At 60.7% G+C, this 17,871-nt stretch overlaps 3 protein-coding genes across 12 annotated transcripts; 1 reads left to right on the top strand and 2 right to left on the bottom strand.

The window, feature by feature from the left end:
• Positions 1-339: 339 nt before the first annotated feature.
• Positions 340-10,922, bottom strand: CTSA (cathepsin A). 10 transcript variants are annotated; one of them, XM_068912249.1, is made up of 16 exons: positions 10,795-10,922; positions 9,535-9,649; positions 4,962-5,119; positions 4,703-4,814; positions 4,518-4,568; positions 4,083-4,169; positions 3,817-3,972; positions 3,330-3,421; positions 2,859-2,943; positions 2,627-2,718; positions 2,317-2,395; positions 2,010-2,158; positions 1,859-1,934; positions 1,648-1,737; positions 1,360-1,461; positions 340-1,112 (listed from the first exon to the last, which is right to left on the bottom strand). In XM_068912249.1, exons 2-16 carry the CDS (start codon positions 9,553-9,555, stop codon positions 1,029-1,031), a joined length of 1,434 nt encoding a protein of 477 aa, XP_068768350.1. In that variant the 5' UTR covers positions 9,556-9,649; positions 10,795-10,922; the 3' UTR covers positions 340-1,028. The 10 variants fall into 10 exon arrangements, with proteins under 10 accessions (XP_068768350.1, XP_068768348.1, XP_068768347.1 ...); XM_068912247.1 differs by lacking the exon at positions 10,795-10,922 and adding an exon at positions 10,183-10,310 and having other exon boundaries at positions 9,535-9,652; XM_068912246.1 differs by lacking the exon at positions 10,795-10,922 and adding an exon at positions 10,183-10,298.
• On the top strand, positions 7,208-11,395 carry NEURL2 (neuralized E3 ubiquitin protein ligase 2). The gene is made up of 2 exons (XM_009669133.2): positions 7,208-8,088; positions 10,916-11,395. The coding sequence occupies exons 1-2, from the start codon at positions 7,401-7,403 to the stop codon at positions 11,029-11,031; spliced, it is 804 nt and encodes a 267-aa protein (XP_009667428.1). The 5' UTR covers positions 7,208-7,400; the 3' UTR covers positions 11,032-11,395.
• Positions 11,396-15,396: 4,001 nt separating this feature from the next.
• ZSWIM1 (zinc finger SWIM-type containing 1) lies at positions 15,397-17,597 on the bottom strand. The gene is given in 5 exon segments (XM_068912980.1): positions 15,397-16,222; positions 16,299-16,781; positions 16,784-17,014; positions 17,017-17,122; positions 17,493-17,597. Coding segments are annotated over 5 exon segments (1,629 nt in total). The 3' UTR covers positions 15,397-15,518.
• Positions 17,598-17,871: the final 274 nt, after the last annotated feature.

The following is a 17,871-nucleotide window of genomic DNA, read 5'->3' as shown; positions in this document are numbered from 1 at the left end:
CTTGAGGAGAGATGGGGAACAGGGCAGAAGTACTGCTTTCCCTGCCTGCAAGTACCCAGGAGCTAGACACAGCCAAGGAGAGCAGCAGAGGGACTCAGAGCAACTTTCCCCTGCACTTTCCCCTGCTCTCGGAAGTGGCTTGTTTCTAGAAAGCCTCAGTGCCCCCCTGCAGAAAGGGGGGCACACAGACCATGGACCCTGGCTCCCCAGCATCCTGCACAGCACATCAGCACTCACCTCTGCTGGCTCCTCAGAGGGCATCTTTCTGATGCTGGGACCAGAAAGCAGAGCAGGGGTAGCAGACAGGTGCAAGGAGCTGGTTAATGAGGAGCAGAACCATGTTGTTCAGATTGTTTATTGCAAGTTCCCAAGAGCACTACGTGCTCCAGGCACCGAGTAGGGCAAAGAGACGTTGTCTTCATTCTAAACCTCCTTCACCAAGATCAGGTATGGGAACAGTTTTGAGGGGAGCAAAAAGCCCCTGCTGGAGCAGTGCCTAGCTGCCTGCAGCCATGAGGTGAACAGTGCTTGCTTAACAGAGAGCAGTTACTTTGGAGTCTGCCCAGTGCTATGTGCGTGCAGGGGCTGCAGAGCAGAGGGGAAGTGGTGGGTACTGTTCCCATCTCAGGAGGGAAGTAATTGCCACCAGAGACAAGGAGGAGGTGAGACAGGAAGCCACAGCGAGGAGGAGACTGCAGCAGGGGCATGATTTCTCACCCAGCAAGGACAGAGCCCTTGGGACCTCTTCCCCACAGCCTGCACATCCCCCACCCCAGAAAGCCTAGCCCTCCACCATGTTCACCCCAGCTGCCCTGGCCCCTGGGCCCACAGATACTGTCCTACAGGGCTGAGCAGAGCCCCCAGGAGCCGGAGGAGGAGTGCCCCACCAGCTGCAGGAGGGAGTGACTTGTTTCATGGCACAGGGGAGTCCTGGTGCAGTTGAACAGCAGTGAGAGGACTGGCTGTGCAGGAGGAAGCCCAGGTCCGTGAGGGACAGCTGGAGTCGCCAAGCACTGCCTTGCCAGCTCCTAGTAAGGCTCATTCTTAATGAAGCGGCTGAACATAGTGAAGGCAGCGAGTGGCTGGTCCGTGGGCACCATGTGGCCGGCTCCCTGCAGGAAATAGGTGGAGGCAGGTGAGTGCCAGCCGTGGGGCTGCAGCTGCCTTGCATGTGCCTCCAGCCTTATGCTGCCCCACAGCACAGCGAGCACTGCTCCCATTGTGACTCTCTGTGTTCCTGGCCAGCTCCTGAAACAGGGCAGCCTCAGGGACTCAATCCAGCTCAGCAACAGTGACCAGCACGCTTGTCTATGCTGCGGCCAGCAAGCCTTTGCCTCCCATAACTCCCCTCAGCCCTACCTTGATAGTGAGGAAGGCGATGTTGGTGAATTCCTTCACAAAACCGCCAATCTGGTTCTCACCTCCTTCAGTGTAGAGCCAGGGCCGGCGAGCCACCTGCACCTGGAAGCAGAGCCAGCTCTCTCGGTGCCAGGCTCTGGCCACCCCAGGGAGGCAGCCAGCCCCCTGCAGCCAGCCCCTCCCCAGAGCTCTCATCAGGAACTGCCCTGGTGCTCAGCTGGCCTGGGCAGCCTAGAGCTCACTTTAGGTCGGTGATCAGACTGATCCAGACCCTGTTCTGCCATTTACCTTCTGGCACAGGGAGTCCACAAACCACTCATCCCCGAGGAAGTTGCAGGCCATGTCAACATCCCCATTGTACACCAGGATCCGGTATTTCTGCAAAGCGCAAAGACTGTCACAGGGAGCAGGGCAGCAGCCCAGGCCAGGCAGGAGGCCTGTTTGGGAGCGCTGGTCCCCCAGCGCAGCCCAGGGCCGAGCCTGCTCCTTCCACACGCACCATGGCTCCGAGCAGCTTCAGATACTGGTCGTTCATCTGCACGTACAGGCGCTTGTAGCCACGGTTTACATCAAAGCTGTGGAGGAAGAGGCCATGTCACACAGGCTGATCGCACTCCCAGCTAGTCCATCCCAGCCCAGAGCCTGCTCACCTGCACACTTGCCACTCCGGAGCATCGGGAGAGATGTGAAGAGCCTTCCTCACCTCTGGGGAATTCAGATACATACTAGGGGCTGTGGAGTTGGTGCAGGGCGGGTCCATGCGGACCTTCTTCCGGGCAACCAGCATCCGGAACAGGTTCTGGGAGAGAATCAGGAGACTCTCTGCAGCAGCCAGCACCTCTGTTGTCCTACCCCACTGGGGCAGCTACTCTCTGCTCCCCTCCTGCTCACAGACATCAGCACAAGCCAGGCAGAGCAGGACACTTGTAGCCAGGTGATGCAGGAGTCCAGGCTCACCTGCTGCCAGGAGAACCTCACTGGCATTCGGATGAAGGAGTTGCCAAGGTCATGAGTGATGAGATAGTCACCTTCATACCTGCAGCCAGAACAAGCACATGAGATGGGCTGAAAGCTCTGGAGGGACAAGGGCTCATGGAAACAGCCCAGGGCCCTTGCTGGAGAAGACAGTGTCCCGATGGCAGTCGCATAAGGTCTGCCTCACCCAGAGGTACCTCCTGCCTAGTCACCAGGTCCTTCTGCCAGCTGAGACCCCACATGCTGCAAACCAGTGCAGCTGGCAAACTGACCCCCTTGGAGCTGCTCTCACCTTAGGTTTCCAGGGACACCACCAGCACATGGGGCATAGAGGTTGTAGATGTTGAGGCCAGACTCTTCCACAATCTGAATCGTTTCCTCCATCTGCAACAAACCGCAAGAAGGGTTTGGGACTCAGCAGGATGCCTGAGGAACCGTGTCACCCATCCAGAGCCAGGTGGGGTGGATGCTGCTCACAGACACCTGAGCTGGGTGTGCACTAGTAGACTCCCGACTCTCCTCACCTTGAGCGTACAGTTCAGATTGGAGTTGTCATGAAAATTGCACTTCCCTTGGGAGCAGCAAAAGGTCTGCAAGTCCTTCCACAGCCTGTGGACAGAGAGCAGCAGGACATTGAGAGTGCAGTGCCCAGATGGTAACATCAACACAAAGCCATCTGCCACGGCCGCAGCCACTCTGCAGGCTTCCCGTCCAGCAGTTGCACCGCACATGGCTCAGCCAGGTGCCCGGGGCACTGGCAAAAAACCAGGGATAAACGCACCCATCAGAGCTGCCTGGGACAGGGACCATCCCCACAGCCTGGGGGTTGGCCCAAGTCAGGCCAGGAGGTTCCTCAAAAGGCTGGTCTGTCCTGCCCTGCTCTGGGGCCATGCCGCCATCCAGCACTGTGTCCCCCCATCCTGCTCACACAGGGACAGCACCATCTAGCAGCAGCATGCCCCCTCCCATCCAAGCCAGGCTCACACAGCTCTTACTGGGTTCCCAGCAGGCCGTGGTAATAGGCGAAGTAAACCAGGGAGTTGTCGTTAATCTCGTAGGAGGAGAGGCCGTTTCCCACAGCGATTCCCTGCAAGGCAACGAGAAAACAACTCTGTTATGTTCGCCGCTCCCCACAGGGCAGCCACAGAGGCAACGGCTTTAGGCAGGAAGCAGATGTGACACTGTTTACTCCACGGGAGGGAACAGGAAAGGACATAGGTGCCTGTGAACTCTCCTACTGGTCCCACACAGCAGGAACACATCCACCAGCAGCTGCTGCCAACACCACAGGCGAAGATGAAAGGCCACGGGGCCAGACCTGCCCCGTGCCCAGGAGAGGGCCCAGCACACCAGCTGCCAGTGCAGCCTGGCCTTGTCCCAGCACTGGCCTCAGTACAGCTCACAGAGAGCCAGTTTGCAAGGTGGTGCCAAGCCCTCTGCCCCCAGCCCAGGCCAGGCAGGCAGCAGAGCTGAGCTGCTCACCTTCAGGTTGAGGCTGGGGTCTTGCATCACCCACTCTGCCAACGTGGGGATGTAGATCCCCCCGTAGCTCTCCCCCGTGAGGAAGAGTTCATTCTTCGAGTACTCAGGGAAGAGACGAAGAAACTCTTTCAGTGCCAAGTAATTGTTGTGAGCAACCTGCAGGCAAAAGGAGACATGGGTCAGACAGCATGGCAGGACCCCTCCACGTCTCCACAGGAGCGGGGCAGGCAAGGGACAGGTCACTCCCAGCAGCCTGGGTCCCTCACCTCAGTGTCATTTGTGGCGTACTTCTTGTCATCAGAGTAGGAGAAGCCAACTCCGGCGGGGGACTCCAGGTAGAGCATGTTGGCAATCTGCAGGGAGAGCAAAAGAGCTGGAGGACAAGGGAGACCCTGCTTCCAGGACTGTCATAAGAGCCATTGAGCACAGGGCTGCTCGCTATCATCTACAGCAGCGCCAGTAGGAGCCTGGCCCTGCCCTAGCTCTGCTCTGGACAGCCATGTTCCCACCCCAGTCACTAGCAAGACCTGAGAGGACAGTGGGTCAGGCAGACAAGCTTGCAGGAGGCTCCGTTCCCTCAAAAGGGCAGGAGGAACTGGCCCAGGGCCACCCTCTCTCCCAACAGCCTGCGGAGGGACCCACTAGTCGCTCACACAAGCTGGGCAGGAAGAGCTGCTCCTGGCCAGAACTTGTGCCCCTACCTTGTTCCAGGCGTAGTCGTTATACTTCAGAGTGACCCCATCCGGCTGGACCTGGGGAGGGAGAAGACAGTGATTGACGGGCAGCAGGCACAAGCCAGTCGAACCCCGGCAGGACAGCCCGCACTGTGGAGCCCGCCAGCCCTCGGCAGCCCTCCGCCCCAGACCACAGGCCAGGGACTGCTTACCAGGAAGGGGCCGTGCTCTTTCAGGAAACCCTCCATGGAGCTGCAGCCAGGGCCCCCGTTCAGCCACAGCACCAGAGGGCTGCTCTGCGGGTTGCTCTGGGCTTCCACAAACCTGCGTGGGATCAGGACCATGAGCATCCAGCGCCCTGCTGGGCCCCTGCCCCAGTCCGGGTCAGGGCAGTGCCCAGGGCACAGCCCTGTGCTCCAGTACAGTACTGGGGTACCAGCACAGCACCAGTCGCAAGGCAGCCCCACGTACCAGTAGTGCAGGCGCTTGGTCGGCCCGACGCAGAGGTAGCCAGAGAAGTGCCGGAAGGAGGGCTGTTTGGGGAGCCCCGGCAGGTAGGTGACCTCGTGGCCAGACGGAGCAGCCTGGCTCAGCCCCAGCAGCAGTGCGCACAGCAGCACCGGCCCCATCTGCAGAGGGATGGACGGACGGATGGACGAGAGCTCAGCGACGCTGGGTCGACCCGACGGGCCCGCAGCCCGGCCTGCTCCGGCCCCGCCAAACCCCTGACCCGAAACCACTGCAGCCCTGAGCTGCCCCTGGCCCGGGCCCGTCCCTCCACGGCTGGCTGCCCCCAGTCCCTGCCCCAGCCCTGAACCGGCCCAGCCCAGTCTCTCCCGCTGACCCTGGTCCTGGCCGAGTACCGGACTGGTGCCCCCGCTGACCCTGACTGTGACTGTGACCCCGATCCCGGTCCAGCCCGGCCCCCTCTTCCGACCCTGGTCCCGGTCCCGGTCCCGGTCCCCCCCCTGCTGACCCCAACCCTGGTCCCGGTCCAGTCCGGCCCCCTCTTCCGACCCTGGTCCCCGTCCCGGTCCCCCCCCTGCTGACCCCAACCCTGGTCCCGGTCCCGGTCCCCCCCTGCTGACCCCAACCCTGGTCCCGGTCCAGTCCGGCCCCCTCTTCCGACCCTGGTCCCGGTCCCGGTCCCCCCCCTGCTGACCCCAACCCTGGTCCCGGTCCCGGTCCCCCCCCGCTGACCCCAACCCTGGTCCCGGTCCCCCCCCGCTGACCCCAACCCTGGTCCCGGTCCCCCCCCTGCTGACCCCAACCCTGGTCCCGGTCCCCCCCCTGCTGACCCCAACCCTGGTCCCGGTCCCGGTCCCCCCCCTGCTGACCCCAACCCTGGTCCCGGTCCCGGTCCCCCCCCGCTGACCCCAACCCTGGTCCCGGTCCCCCCCCGCTGACCCCAACCCTGGTCCCGGTCCCCCCCCTGCTGACCCCAACCCTGGTCCCGGTCCCGGTCCCGGTCCCCCCCCGCTGACCCCAACCCTGGTCCCGATCCCGGTCCGGCTCCTGCTGGCGGCGGCTCTCAGCAGCCCCACGTGACTCGCGCCCATATGACCTCTGAGCGGTCACGTGCCTCGGGGCGGGGCTTCCTCGCGGTAGCCAATCAGCGCCCCGGCAGGCGCGCGGGCCCCCGCGCCCGTCCCCGCCGCGCGCACGTGAGCGCGGTCCCGGCACCGGCACCGGCACCGCCCTGGGACTGGGCGCTGCAAAGCGGGGCAACCCCAGGACCTTGTACCGCACACCAGGGCCGGAACACCGGCACCGTCCCGGCACCGGCACCGCGGGTCCGGCACCGGCACCGTGTGCTGCACACCAGGACCGGCACCGGTACCGGGGGTCCGGCACAGCCCTGGGACCGGCACCGGCACAGCCGGTCCGACACAGCCCCGGCACCGGCACCATGCGCTGCACAGCCGGTCCGACACAGCCCCGGCACCGTGTGCCGCACAGCCGGTCCAGCACAGCCCTGGGACCGGCACCGTGTGCTGCACACCAGGACCGACACAGCCCCGGCACCGGCACCGTGTGCTGCACAGCCGGTCTGACACAGCCCCGGCACCGTGTGCCGCACAGCCGGTCCAGCACAGCCCTGGGACCGGCACCGTGTGCTGCACACCAGGACTGGCACAGCCCTGGGACCGGCACCGTGTGCCGCACAGCCGGTCCGACACAGCCCCGGCACCGTGTGCCGCACAGCCGGTCCAGCACAGCCCTGGGACCGGCACCGTGTGCCGCACAGCCGGTCCGACACAGCCCCGGCACCGTGTGCCGCACAGCCGGTCCAGCACAGCCCTGGGACCGGCACCGTGTGCTGCACACCAGGACCGGCACAGCCCCGGCACCGGCACCGTGTGCCGCACAGCCGGTCCGGCACAGCCCTGGGACCGGCACCATGTGCTGCACAGCTGGTCCGGCACTGTGCCAGGACCGACACTGTGTGCTGCACACCACGACCGGCACAGCACCAGCACCGCGTGCTGCACACCCTGGGACTGGCGCAGCCCCGGGGTCACCCACGGGACCGGCACTGAAGCACACCCGTGCCAGGCCCCGGCCGCGGCCACGCGTGCCCAGCCCTGCCGGAAGGGACCCCACGGCCGCAGGGTGCTGGCACGGGAGGAGCGAGGGAGCCGGGGCGAGCGGAGGTCGCCCCACGCCGCGCTCGCGCTCCCTTGGCCCCAGCCGAGGGGGGGCCCTGGGCTGGGGGCAGAGCCATTGGAGAGGAGGCTCCACGGCGGCTGGCACCTTGGCCCCGTCCCACCCCTCCCGTGGGCCCAGTGGCACTAGGACCCCTCAGGGCCACCCTCGGCCCGGCTGTCCCTATTCGGAGGGTGCCGTCACCGCCTCCCCCAGCAGCTGCCTGGAGCTGGACTGGGCTGTTTAAAAATAGCCGTGTCAGAGATGGCTGCGCAGTGCCGCTCCGACACGCGCTTCCACCATGTCCACGGCACCAACGTCCGCATCGACCCCTCGCACACCCAGGCCACGCGGGTGGAGAGCTTTGCCAACGGGCTGTGCTTCAGCCAGGAGCCCCTGGAGCCCGGGCAGATCTTCCTGGTGGAGATAGAGGAGAAGGAGCTGGGCTGGTGTGGGCACCTGCGCATCGGGCTGACAGCCCATGACCCGCAGAGCCTGGAGGTAGTGCCCGAATACTCGCTCCCGGACCTGGTCAACCTGGGAGACACCTGGGTGTTTGCCATCACCAGGAACCACAACCGCATCGCCCTGGACGGGGAGGAGGCGCGGGCGCCGGCCCGCGTGCAGGGCTTCCTCTCGGAGCCCTACCTGCTCATAGAGCAGGTGAGGATCCCCCGCGACAAGCTGGTGGGACGCAGCAGGCCCGGGCGCTACAGCCACATCCTGGATGACCTGTACAAGATGAACGTGCTGCCCCCGACTGCCCGGCGGAGCAGGATTGGTGTACTCTACACCCCGCAGCCCAACGGCACCGCGGACATGCACATCGTTATCAACGGAGAGGACATGGGGCCGAGCGCCAGGGGCCTCCCCACCGCCCGCCCGCTCTACGCTGTGGTTGACGTCTTTGCTTCCACCAAGAGCGTCCGTGTCATCCAGGTGGAATATGGCTGTAGGTACCTGCTTCTCCCCAGGAGCCACCCCGCAGAGGCAGGTGGGGGCGGGTGGGTCAGCCCTGGTGAGGTTAACCCCATGGTCGCTGGCAGCAGGAGGTCCGAGGACGCTGGATACGGGGCAGAGGGGATGGGGCAGAGGGGAGAGCGCTGCCAGTGCCTGCAGAGCACAGGTGAGTCCCTAGACCAGCACTCACACAAGCCCTGGGCATGGGTCTCCCAAAAACCCTGCCTCTCCAGGCTGTGTCCGGGGCTGGAGACGCAGCAGCCGGCTCCAGCACGTCCCACCCAGGTGCTCACAGACAGGTCCCGGCACTGGTGGTCAGGGCAGAGCCCAGCCTGGACTCCCCTCTGCAAGAGCTGCAAGCGCTCTGGGCTGCCAGGGGCCTGCTCCAGACTGGGGTGTGCAGGATTGTCCCTGTGAAGCTGTGTCCCAGCAGGACTTTGCTCATGCTGAGGCAGACAAAAGCTCCTAACTGGAGCTCAAAGCCAGCCGCTCCCCAGAGGCCCAGGGAACCGGTTCTCGGCGCCTGGCAAACACTGCCCATGCCCCAACCTTGCCCCTGTGCACCGCTGGCGCGAGGCAGCCTGAGCCAAGTGTCATCCTGCCTTAGCATCAAAACATCCTGCTGCACCCTGACACGGCACCCCGGCACGCTGTCCTTCCTGCTGTCCCGCCCCTGCATCCTGGGGCTCACGCCTCTGCACCCCAACCTTGCCTTGTCCCCTTGCCTCCCTGCGCCCCAGCCTGCATGGCCCTGGGCAGAGCTGGGTGCCGAGCTGGCACCGTGCGATGCCAGCTGCGGTTGGGCAATATCCCGGCGTTCCTCGCGGCACCCGGTGAAGCTGTCTCCAGGTAGGGTGGGGATGGCACCAGGCAGCTCCATCTGGTGATAGTCACTGGCTCTTGCAAGCAGTCAGGCTACTAGGTGCTAAGCATTAGATGCTTACCATCAGATGCTAAGCATTAAATGAGACATGAACCAGGAGGGCTAGCGCCTGGACGACAGTGGCTGGGACCATAAGCTGTCACACTAATATGCTACCTTTGTCTTACATGAGCCAGAGATAATTAACTATCTGCATCATAGGTGCAAGGCCACAGACAAAGACCTAAATAAAACACGAGCAAAGAGCAGACTGACTTCTCAACACAGGAAAAGCCACCATTTCTTTCACTGGTTTAAAGTTCAATTGTTTCTACCGCAAGGCTGAAATCTGGGGTTCTCCCCACTAGCTGTTTTGTCCTGTGATAATCCAAGCAGTGAGATTAAATGTGCCCAGCTGTGCAGGCTGTTCTGCCCTGGGAATGCGTTTAAGGATGACTAACTTTGGAACATGCCACTGGGAAGCTACTGAACCGCCTCTGCGGGCCCTGACCTCAACAGTTCACTGAGGGACTTCACAGGGAGCAGCCTGTCACGGCTGCTCCGGGTGGAACGTACCTTTTTGTGGAAGATCTGCATCCAGTGCTCCTCACCCCTCCTAGGGCCCGCACGTCCGGGGGCGGCGACAGGCCCGGGCGGGCGCTGCAAGGTCCTCAGCTGGTACAGACGCCGCCTGCTGCAAGAGGGACAATCTGGCCTCCTTCCCTTGACAAAGACTTCAGTAGTTCCTGTTTCTGCAACACTTCTTTAATCTTTAAAAATCAGTTTTAGTGCGGTTCTTTTATTGGCCAGGAGCCGGCTAGCAGAATGAAAATGAGAAGGAAGCAGCTGAGCTGCCAGCGGCATGTGATACTCCGCAAGGGAGTCTCGGGGGAGAGGGCAGAAAGCTGTTGAGGCAAAGAGCACCCGTCACCTCTCCCTGAGCGCTCGGGGCACGCACAGCCCTGCTGCGCCTCCAGCGTGAAGATAACCGCTCCAGCTATCTGAAAACAGTCCCAAGGTCAGGAGACGGCTCTGCAGAGCACGTGTTTGTGCTTAGCAGAGCTCTGCTCTTGCCTCCCGCTGGCCCGAGCTCCCGGGAGGCACCAGCGCCTGCAGCTCTGAAAGCTTCTCGGCCACCTAACAATGAAACGGCCGGATCACCACGCGGCTCCCCTCTGGCCTAGCATGACACTCTAGGACACGCTCGTCCTGTTTGGCTCTTACGTGGCAGTGGATTAACAAAGACCCACAGGCAACGAGTCAGCTCTCATTTAAAATCTGAGAAAACAGCTAGGCACAGCTAGTCCACATCTGTTAGCTGCTGAGAGCTCCAAAGATCTAATGAAAGAGGAATCTGACAGGAGTGATTGTGTCATAGGAGGAAACGGGGGCAGAGTTTGCAGTAATAAAAGATAGTTATTGTAAAAGCATCATGTGAGTTGTCTCTCTAGGCAAAACAGCCCCAGTCTGCTGAAGTCTAGCATGCAGTTTGGCATATTTGTGGTGGAAGGACACCCAAAGGGAGCAGGGGATGAAGGGAAAATGAAGTCTTGCAGGGAGAACGCAGTGTGGGAACGTGAGACTCTAGGGATGGCCTTGTCAGCCCAGAGAGAAGATGAATGCAAAACATCCATGATAATGCACTATTTAGGCACATAACTGTTCTCCCAGCCTTCCTCCGAGCAAAGGGAAGAGCTTCACTATTCAGCCCTCAAGCTTTCAACCTAGCTGGAGCGCCCCGGCATAGGTTCTTCAATCAGGACAGCCCTCCAGCAGAGCAGCTGGTAGAGCAGGGGAGGAGGAGTGATTCCTGCTCCTTCCTCAGAGCAAACTCACCCACCACTGTCTGAAAACAAGGTGCCTCCAAGGAGCCTCAGTCCCAGGCACCATTCTCTGCCCTCAGCCTCGCTGGTGACTCAGACAGCAAGGTCAGCTTCCTCTTTGTGCTCTCTTTCAGTTCCCTCCTTGCAGACCCTCTGCCGGCTGGTCATCCAGAAGCACGTTGTCCATCGCCTGGCCATCGATGGCCTGGACCTGCCCCCGCTGCTGAAGAATTTCTGCAAATACGAGTGAGGCGGTGAGGATACCTTCTCCCGCTGGCAGGCTCTGCACCCCGAGAGCCCCACAGACGATCGCAAACAGGCTGGCAGGCGAGGGCTGGCATGCCCAGACGGCCCTTCCACCCACCACCCCGCGAGGCCCCAGGAGCAGACGTGCTCCCCTCCACGCCGACTCCTCTCTGGGGTGTCTGCCCGTCCATAGCCCTGCCATAGGAGGCCCAGCCTGAAGGACGAGGCCTGAAAGCACGGACAATCCACGTTAAGAGTAGAGTGCGTTGCAGGGACTTTCCTGTGTATAAATGGATATGGTAGGACTCATGCATGGTCAGGAGAGTATCACGGAAAAGAGAGTAATAAAGTGCTTCTAACCAGAAACTGAGCAAGTTGTGGGGAGTATTGGCGCATCTGCTGCCGAGCAGAGGCGAGGGAGCGAGGTGGTCCCTCTCCAGCACCCGTTGCTATCAGAGCTGTGCTGACTACAGGTGCTGCCTGCAGCGGGAGGCTCTGTGCACCCTGCTCTTGCTGACGCCAAAGGAACCGGCTGCTGGGAGCCGGGTCCTTTAAGACAAGACACAGCGAGACTTACAGAACCACAGCAGCAAAGAGATCCAGCGCAACTGCGGATCTCATCCACCCTGGCCTGCTGGCCAGGATCGTGCTTGCTTTCGGGGGGCTGGGCCGAGCTCCCGCCGGTGCCAAGGTCGGTGCCGCAGACATTAATCCAGTGTGAGGTCAAGCGGGGGCCTGTGATGACGGTTCTAGAAGGGGCGACATCAGCATGGCGCTGGGAGCTGATGATCTGCCCCAATCCAGCATGGACAATGTCCCAATGGGGGAAGGAAGAAGCTGTTTCAGGGTTTTTAGTCCCTAGCCAAGGTAACTGCTTTTCCTTCCACATCAGAGGCATTTTGTACAGAGACAGAAGAGCTGCAGAAAGGTACTTCAGGGAATTACCTCTGAGTAACATGGCGAGTTTCCCATCAAGTAGGAGGCTTAGGAGCACAGGGCGGCTGGGACTCCCCTGTACGGCAACCATCTCCTCTCAGGAGCAAGTAGGACTGCTTCCAGTAAGGAACGGAAGCCGGAGCGGTGTGCCTCGTAACCACACCACCAAACCTGCCTTGTCTCAAGACCTCTCCCTGGCCCAGGCACAAAGTCGTAATGTCTTGGCCTATCTGAGCTGCAGGACAAGTCACAGCGTGGTCGGTGCGCGTAGCTGAGCACAGCCCGCTTGTCGGCACGGCTGGGAGGCAGCTCACCCCCCTCGGCCTGCTGCCCCTGGAGATAACGTTCCTGATAGCACGGAGCCATGGGACAGTGACCTGTGGTAGAAAGACCTAAGTTTTCAGGGCCTTTCCTATTTAACCCTTTGAGAAACACCCCCACTGACGCTCTCCATACTCAGGTACCGTTTCCTGGTGCTTTAAGCAGCTCTCAGCCCCTTAAGAAGCGGAGGTGAGGCATGAGACAAACTGGCCTCAGCCCAGATTCCTTTCCCTCAGCTGGAAATAAATAGCCTGCAGCGTGAAAAAGGGTAGACTTTGAGGAAGTGCAAGTCTTGCCTTGACTGGCAAGCAGTCTGCAGGCACAAACAAAGCCCAAGGGGCTCAGAAAAAGCCCTAAGAAGCTGGGATTGCAGTGTGGCATTCCCGTCCCCTGCTCACGTGCAGCTCTGACCGCAGCCCGCGCTGCTCTACGCTCAGAGGGCAGGGCGAGGTGGGGCGCGGGCGGGCAAAGTCTCCTGAGCGCTGCCAAAGGAATGTAAATTACAGCTGGGCCCTCATCCCAGCTGTGTAGTTTCACTCTTAGGAAAGATGTTTACTTGAAGAATTGGGATGACTTATTTCCTGTGTTTGCAATGGAAAGGTGAAAGGGATGGATGCTACAGTAAAATATGCCAGCGTCCAGGGATCAGCTCTGGCCAAAACTATTCCTCATGGCCGTAAAGTGGTCACAGTGACCTGGTCAGGGGTCCAGCTATCCAGCCTCTCGCCTCCAACAGCGACTGGTACTGGATGCCTCGGGAAGAGGGCCAGACCGGGGCAAGACTGCACAAACAGTCCCCTGATACACCCTTCCTGCCTCCTTCCTCCACGCTGGACATGGCAACGCAGGTTTTCGTAACCCAGGACCCAGCTTCGCATGCAACACACTGCTGATTCACACACAAAGGCGGTGCAGAGGGCTGCCGGGAAGTAGGGCCGGTCCCTTGGAGCAGGAGCAGGCAGGGGGGCCACGCGAGACCTGCCTGCACCTTGAGAGCGAGGGAGGGAACGGCTGCAGCGCTCTCTGTCCGCTCATGTGTGGCCCCTTCCCCCCCCACTACAGGCGATGCCAGCAGACAGCCCCGAGGGGTACAGAGCAGCCCAAGCGCCTGTCAGTCCGGGGAAACAGCCGCTCCTGCTGGGGCTCTGCTTGCAGGCCTGCTGCGAAGGAAAGCACGAGCAAGGCCGCCTCCTCCCTGGGCAGGGCCTGCGCCTCTGCACCCCGTGAAGATTCTCGGCCAGGCTCAGCATGGTGCCCAGCATGCTCCCAGGCTCCCGATCCACAGCAGATCGGGACGTGCGGGAGTCCGGTGGGAACCTTACCAAAGCCTGTGCTACAACCAGCACATTCACCCGCTCCCCGAGAGCTCTGTATGGCCTTACCTACAGGGACAGAGAAGAGACAACCAAGCTCGTGGCCCCTCTGGCACATATCTGAACGCTTCTCTGAAAACAGCCTCCACAGTCCAGATGAGGAGTGGGACATATGTTAATGAACTGGGCAGCCCAGGTGGAGATTTCTCTCTGGCCAGATTTGAATTTCCCCCACAAGATGTTTTTCTTGTGCCCTTGAAGGTCAGCAATATTAAAGGCAAAGCGCTGGCACCAGACTCTCCTCCAAACATCTGCATCCTCAGCCTGGCCATGATGATAGCTGGCATTCCCACAGTGCCTGTGCCAGGAGTCCAAGAGGAAGACGTGGTTAGAGCTGCACAGAACTTCATGACAGAGAATCCGGAGCAAGAGGCAGAGGGGAAGGGCTCTCTGAAAATCAGAGAGGATGCACACACCTGCAAGAAAGGTAGATAGCAAAGGAGGCCAACAGACAGCAGCTTCCAGACCCCTCCTACAGAATGATTTGAGAAGTGGAAACAAGTAGTTCTAAGTTTACAGAAAGGTGTTTTAGGAAACACTACACTATATTTAGACTGAGGAATTCGATACTACCAGATAACGTTACAGAACTCTAGGCCAGGAGGAAATCCCCAACCATGCAGTAGTCCTACCCCTGCCAAGGGCTAACCCTACCAAAACCAGAAGCGTTCCTGAAACACTGATCGTGGAAAACACAGTCTGATGTAGCATGAATGAACCACAATGACCAAGTGAGGCCTTCTTATGTCTTCATCTGCTCCTTCCACCACCTGCTCCCCCATCGTACCCTGCTGCTGCAGCAGGATGCAGTCTGTCATGTTCCTGCACACCAGCTTGCCTTTGCTGGAGTTGTTCTTGCTGGCAAAGAGGGACTGAAAGCTCACCCAGCCTGCAAGCAACTTCTAAGGGCTGGGTCTGAGACTTGTTTGCTCTTTCGGGTATTTTTTCCTCTCCTTCCCACCTCCCATCTCCCAAACTTTAAAGCATTTATTCTCCACTTCACTATAGTTTTCTGTTTGTATTGCTGTGACCCCCCTCCAGCAGTTCCCTCATCCTGTTTCCACTGAGCAAACAAAGCTGTTGATGGAGGGAGGGCGGGTTCCATTTTCCGAGGAGGAATTAAGAGCAGCTGCCCTAACCAGATAATCAACTTCTGTGCTCGCGACCCATGGACGGCACTGCCAGCAGCTGAGATTGTTAAGAAGCAGCAGATCCTGAGGGTGGCAGTCAGGCTCACTCGATTGACCACAGGGCAACGAAATGAGAAAAGAAAACTGTGAGAAGCTGTTTAAAAACGCTGCCTGACCTTACTGACGAGCGAGCGAGAGGCCTTGCTGCCCTGCTGGCAGGGGAGGGGCAGCAACAGTTGGCTCAGAGACACACAGCCTCCAAATGATAAAAGGCTCATTTATCAGCTTTGTTGCACAACACATAACAGCTGGATGCTGGAAGGACCTGCAGGCACTGGCTGTGGATCAAATAATTTTCTCCCATGCTATTAGACCATGAACTCCTACTTCCCCCCAACCTCAGTTCCCTCTCAGCTATGTTTCCTATTCGCTAGGTCAGCAACGGGTTAGCCCATTGCAGTCTCATCAGGAATCTGTAATGCAGTTCCTTAGCTCCTCTATGCAAAAGGCAACACTTGCTCAGCAGATATGGGAGCCCAAACTGCCCGTTCCATACTAACACTCAGGGAAATAACAGCCTGGGGGAAAGAAAGGAAGTCATGACACTGGTAGAGTTATCAGCAGAATTATCACTTTTTTGTGATATCTGATGCCCCATTTCTCCCAAGGGTTTCACACGCAACACAGGCATCTGCAAAAGGAACAGGGCAGTTCAGCGCTCCAGTTCTCTGCTACAGCTTCACCTGAACATAAGGTCCAATCCAGCTATCAGCCAGCTCTCGGAGAGTGTTGCACCTGCGCTCAAACTCCTCACTGCTGCAGCAGGTGAGCAGCCGGCTGATCTCTGCTGTAAGGAAGGACACTACCAAGGATTTGTCCAAAGACTCATTCCAGGAGCTTTTCAGAACTTCCAAGAGGCTATCAGTGCCGTCCTGCCCTGCCTGACGGGCATCATGTCCTTTCTGCCACTGCTTGCTTAGCATCTCCGGCTGTAAGGTCTTTCAGTCTGAATGCAGCACAGCCAGGATGTGCCGGCAGGGCAGCTGGAACGTCTGGTTAAAGTGGCAAGTGCAGTTGTTCAGGCCCTTCTGGTTCACTTTGTGGGCATCTTCAAGGACCTGTATGTTGACCGTGTCCTCATTGGTGCCTATCCGCTGTACAGACTTCTGAACCACTGCAAGCTCACTGAGGCACAGCCTGGCAGCAGGCTCTGTGCAAACCTCACGCAAAGATTGCTTGATGCGCTCCTCAGTATTTCGGTTAGTCTCCTCATTGCTGCCACCCTCTGGGTTTTCTGCAACCTCCAGCTTAGCTGCATGAGATGATGGATCTAACGAGGTCTGAGGGCTTTCTGGCTCATTCTGGAAAATGAGACTCTGTGAGTTTGCGGGCTGACTCTGAAGAAGGAAGGGCTGCTGAGGAGCTGCCAGGGGAGCATGAAGCACAATCAGGGGATTCTTCACAGCTGTGAGAGCTTTGCACCAGCCATTTCTGATGAGCCAGCACTGTGCTGGGAGAGGCCAAAAGGGAGCTCTCAGATGGCCTACTCTGGCACGCTGCTGAGGGAGCAAGGGGGGCTGGAGGTGAACTCACGACAGGCAGGCTCTGAAGAGCTGTCTGAGTAACTTGGCGGTTAGTGGAGCACGTCGCAGCATCAGGAGGACTCTTAGAAACACGCTTCTGGTAGTGCTTCGCTAAAGCAGCGACGCGGGCCTCCAGAGAGAGTCTAGTGCAGAACACCTGGTTGATGTCCCGGGTGATGATCTCCAGGTCCTTAAAACAGTCACTGCTTTCCACCCAAGTCCTCTGTCTGTGCATGGCCCAAATCTTGTCATCGAGCAGCCAGTGAACACTGAGCTGAGGCACCAAGGCTGCTTTTACGGAGTCCCTCAGGACGGCGCGCATCTTCCGCAGGCTGCGCTCCGAAGCCGCGCACGCCGCGTTCCTCGGGGCGTTTAACAGGAGCCTCTCGGTGCGGTGCTCCGGCGCCAGCGGATCTCCTGCTGCAGGCGCCAGCACGCGTGGAAGACCGAGAGCTGCACCTGCGCCGCGGGGAAGGCGTCGGACAGAGCCGTCGCCCACGGGAAGTCCGGGCCCACCAGCAAGGTCTCGATCGCCTCCCAGCCGGGGTTGAGCGCCTTGAAGGCGCCGCAGAGGCAGGCCAGGCTCTCCGCGGACTCGTCCGCCGGCACGGCGAGGTGCAGCGCCCTGGCCAGGCCGCCCGGCCGGGCCTGTCCGCCAGGAAAGCGAGGAGCGCCTCGCCCCGCGGGCCCGGGGCCCGGTGCACCAGCAGCGCCCGGGGCCGCCGCGCCGAGCTGCCGCTCGCGGCCGCCGGCTAGGCCAGGCGGGAGCCGCCACGCATCCCGGCAGGCCCTGCTCCACGGCCTCCTCAGGGGAGCACATCCCGGCAAGCTCCGCTCCGCCGCCCCGGCATATCCCGGCAGGCCCTGCTCCACGGCCTCCTCAGGGGAGCACATCCCGGCAAGCTCCGCTCCGCCGCCCCGGCATATCCCGGCAGGCCCTGCTCCACGGCCTCCTCAGGGGAGCACATCCCGGCAAGCTCCGCTCCGCCGCCCCGGCATATCCCGGCAGGCCCTGCTCCACGGCCTCCTCAGGGGAGCACATCCCGACAGGCTCCGCTCCGCCGCCCCTTCCCGGGGAGTATATCCCGGCATGCCCCTCAGCTCCCCCCCCCCCCCCCCAACCGAGGTGAACCAAGACCCCGCCCGGAACGGCCGCAGGGCCCCGGCCTTCTGCTGGCGAAACCACCAATCAGCGCTGGGCGCGCAGAGGCGGGGCCGCGCTGCCATGGTTTCCTCTCCGCCAATGAGCGCGCAGCAGCGGCCGCAGAGCGCTCCAGGCCGGGAGGGACGGGACCGGGGCGGTAACGGGGCTGCGGGTCCGCGCCGCCCGCCGCCGCCCAAGAGGGCAGCAGCTTTGCTCCCTACTCACAGCAACTGTTTTAAAGCACGCAATGACCCGAGTGACTGGGCGTTGACAGGGGAGAAGCTAAAGAAGCCAGGAGAAGGACAACCCACCAGCTTGCACTAACATCTTGCACTGACCAAGCAGCTCCAGGAGATC

The sequence above is a fragment of the Struthio camelus genome, chromosome 18 (genome assembly GCF_040807025.1).
Source record: "Struthio camelus isolate bStrCam1 chromosome 18, bStrCam1.hap1, whole genome shotgun sequence".
NCBI classification, from domain to species: Eukaryota; Metazoa; Chordata; class Aves; order Struthioniformes; family Struthionidae; genus Struthio; species Struthio camelus.
This window is presented reverse-complemented; position numbering and strand designations above follow the sequence as displayed.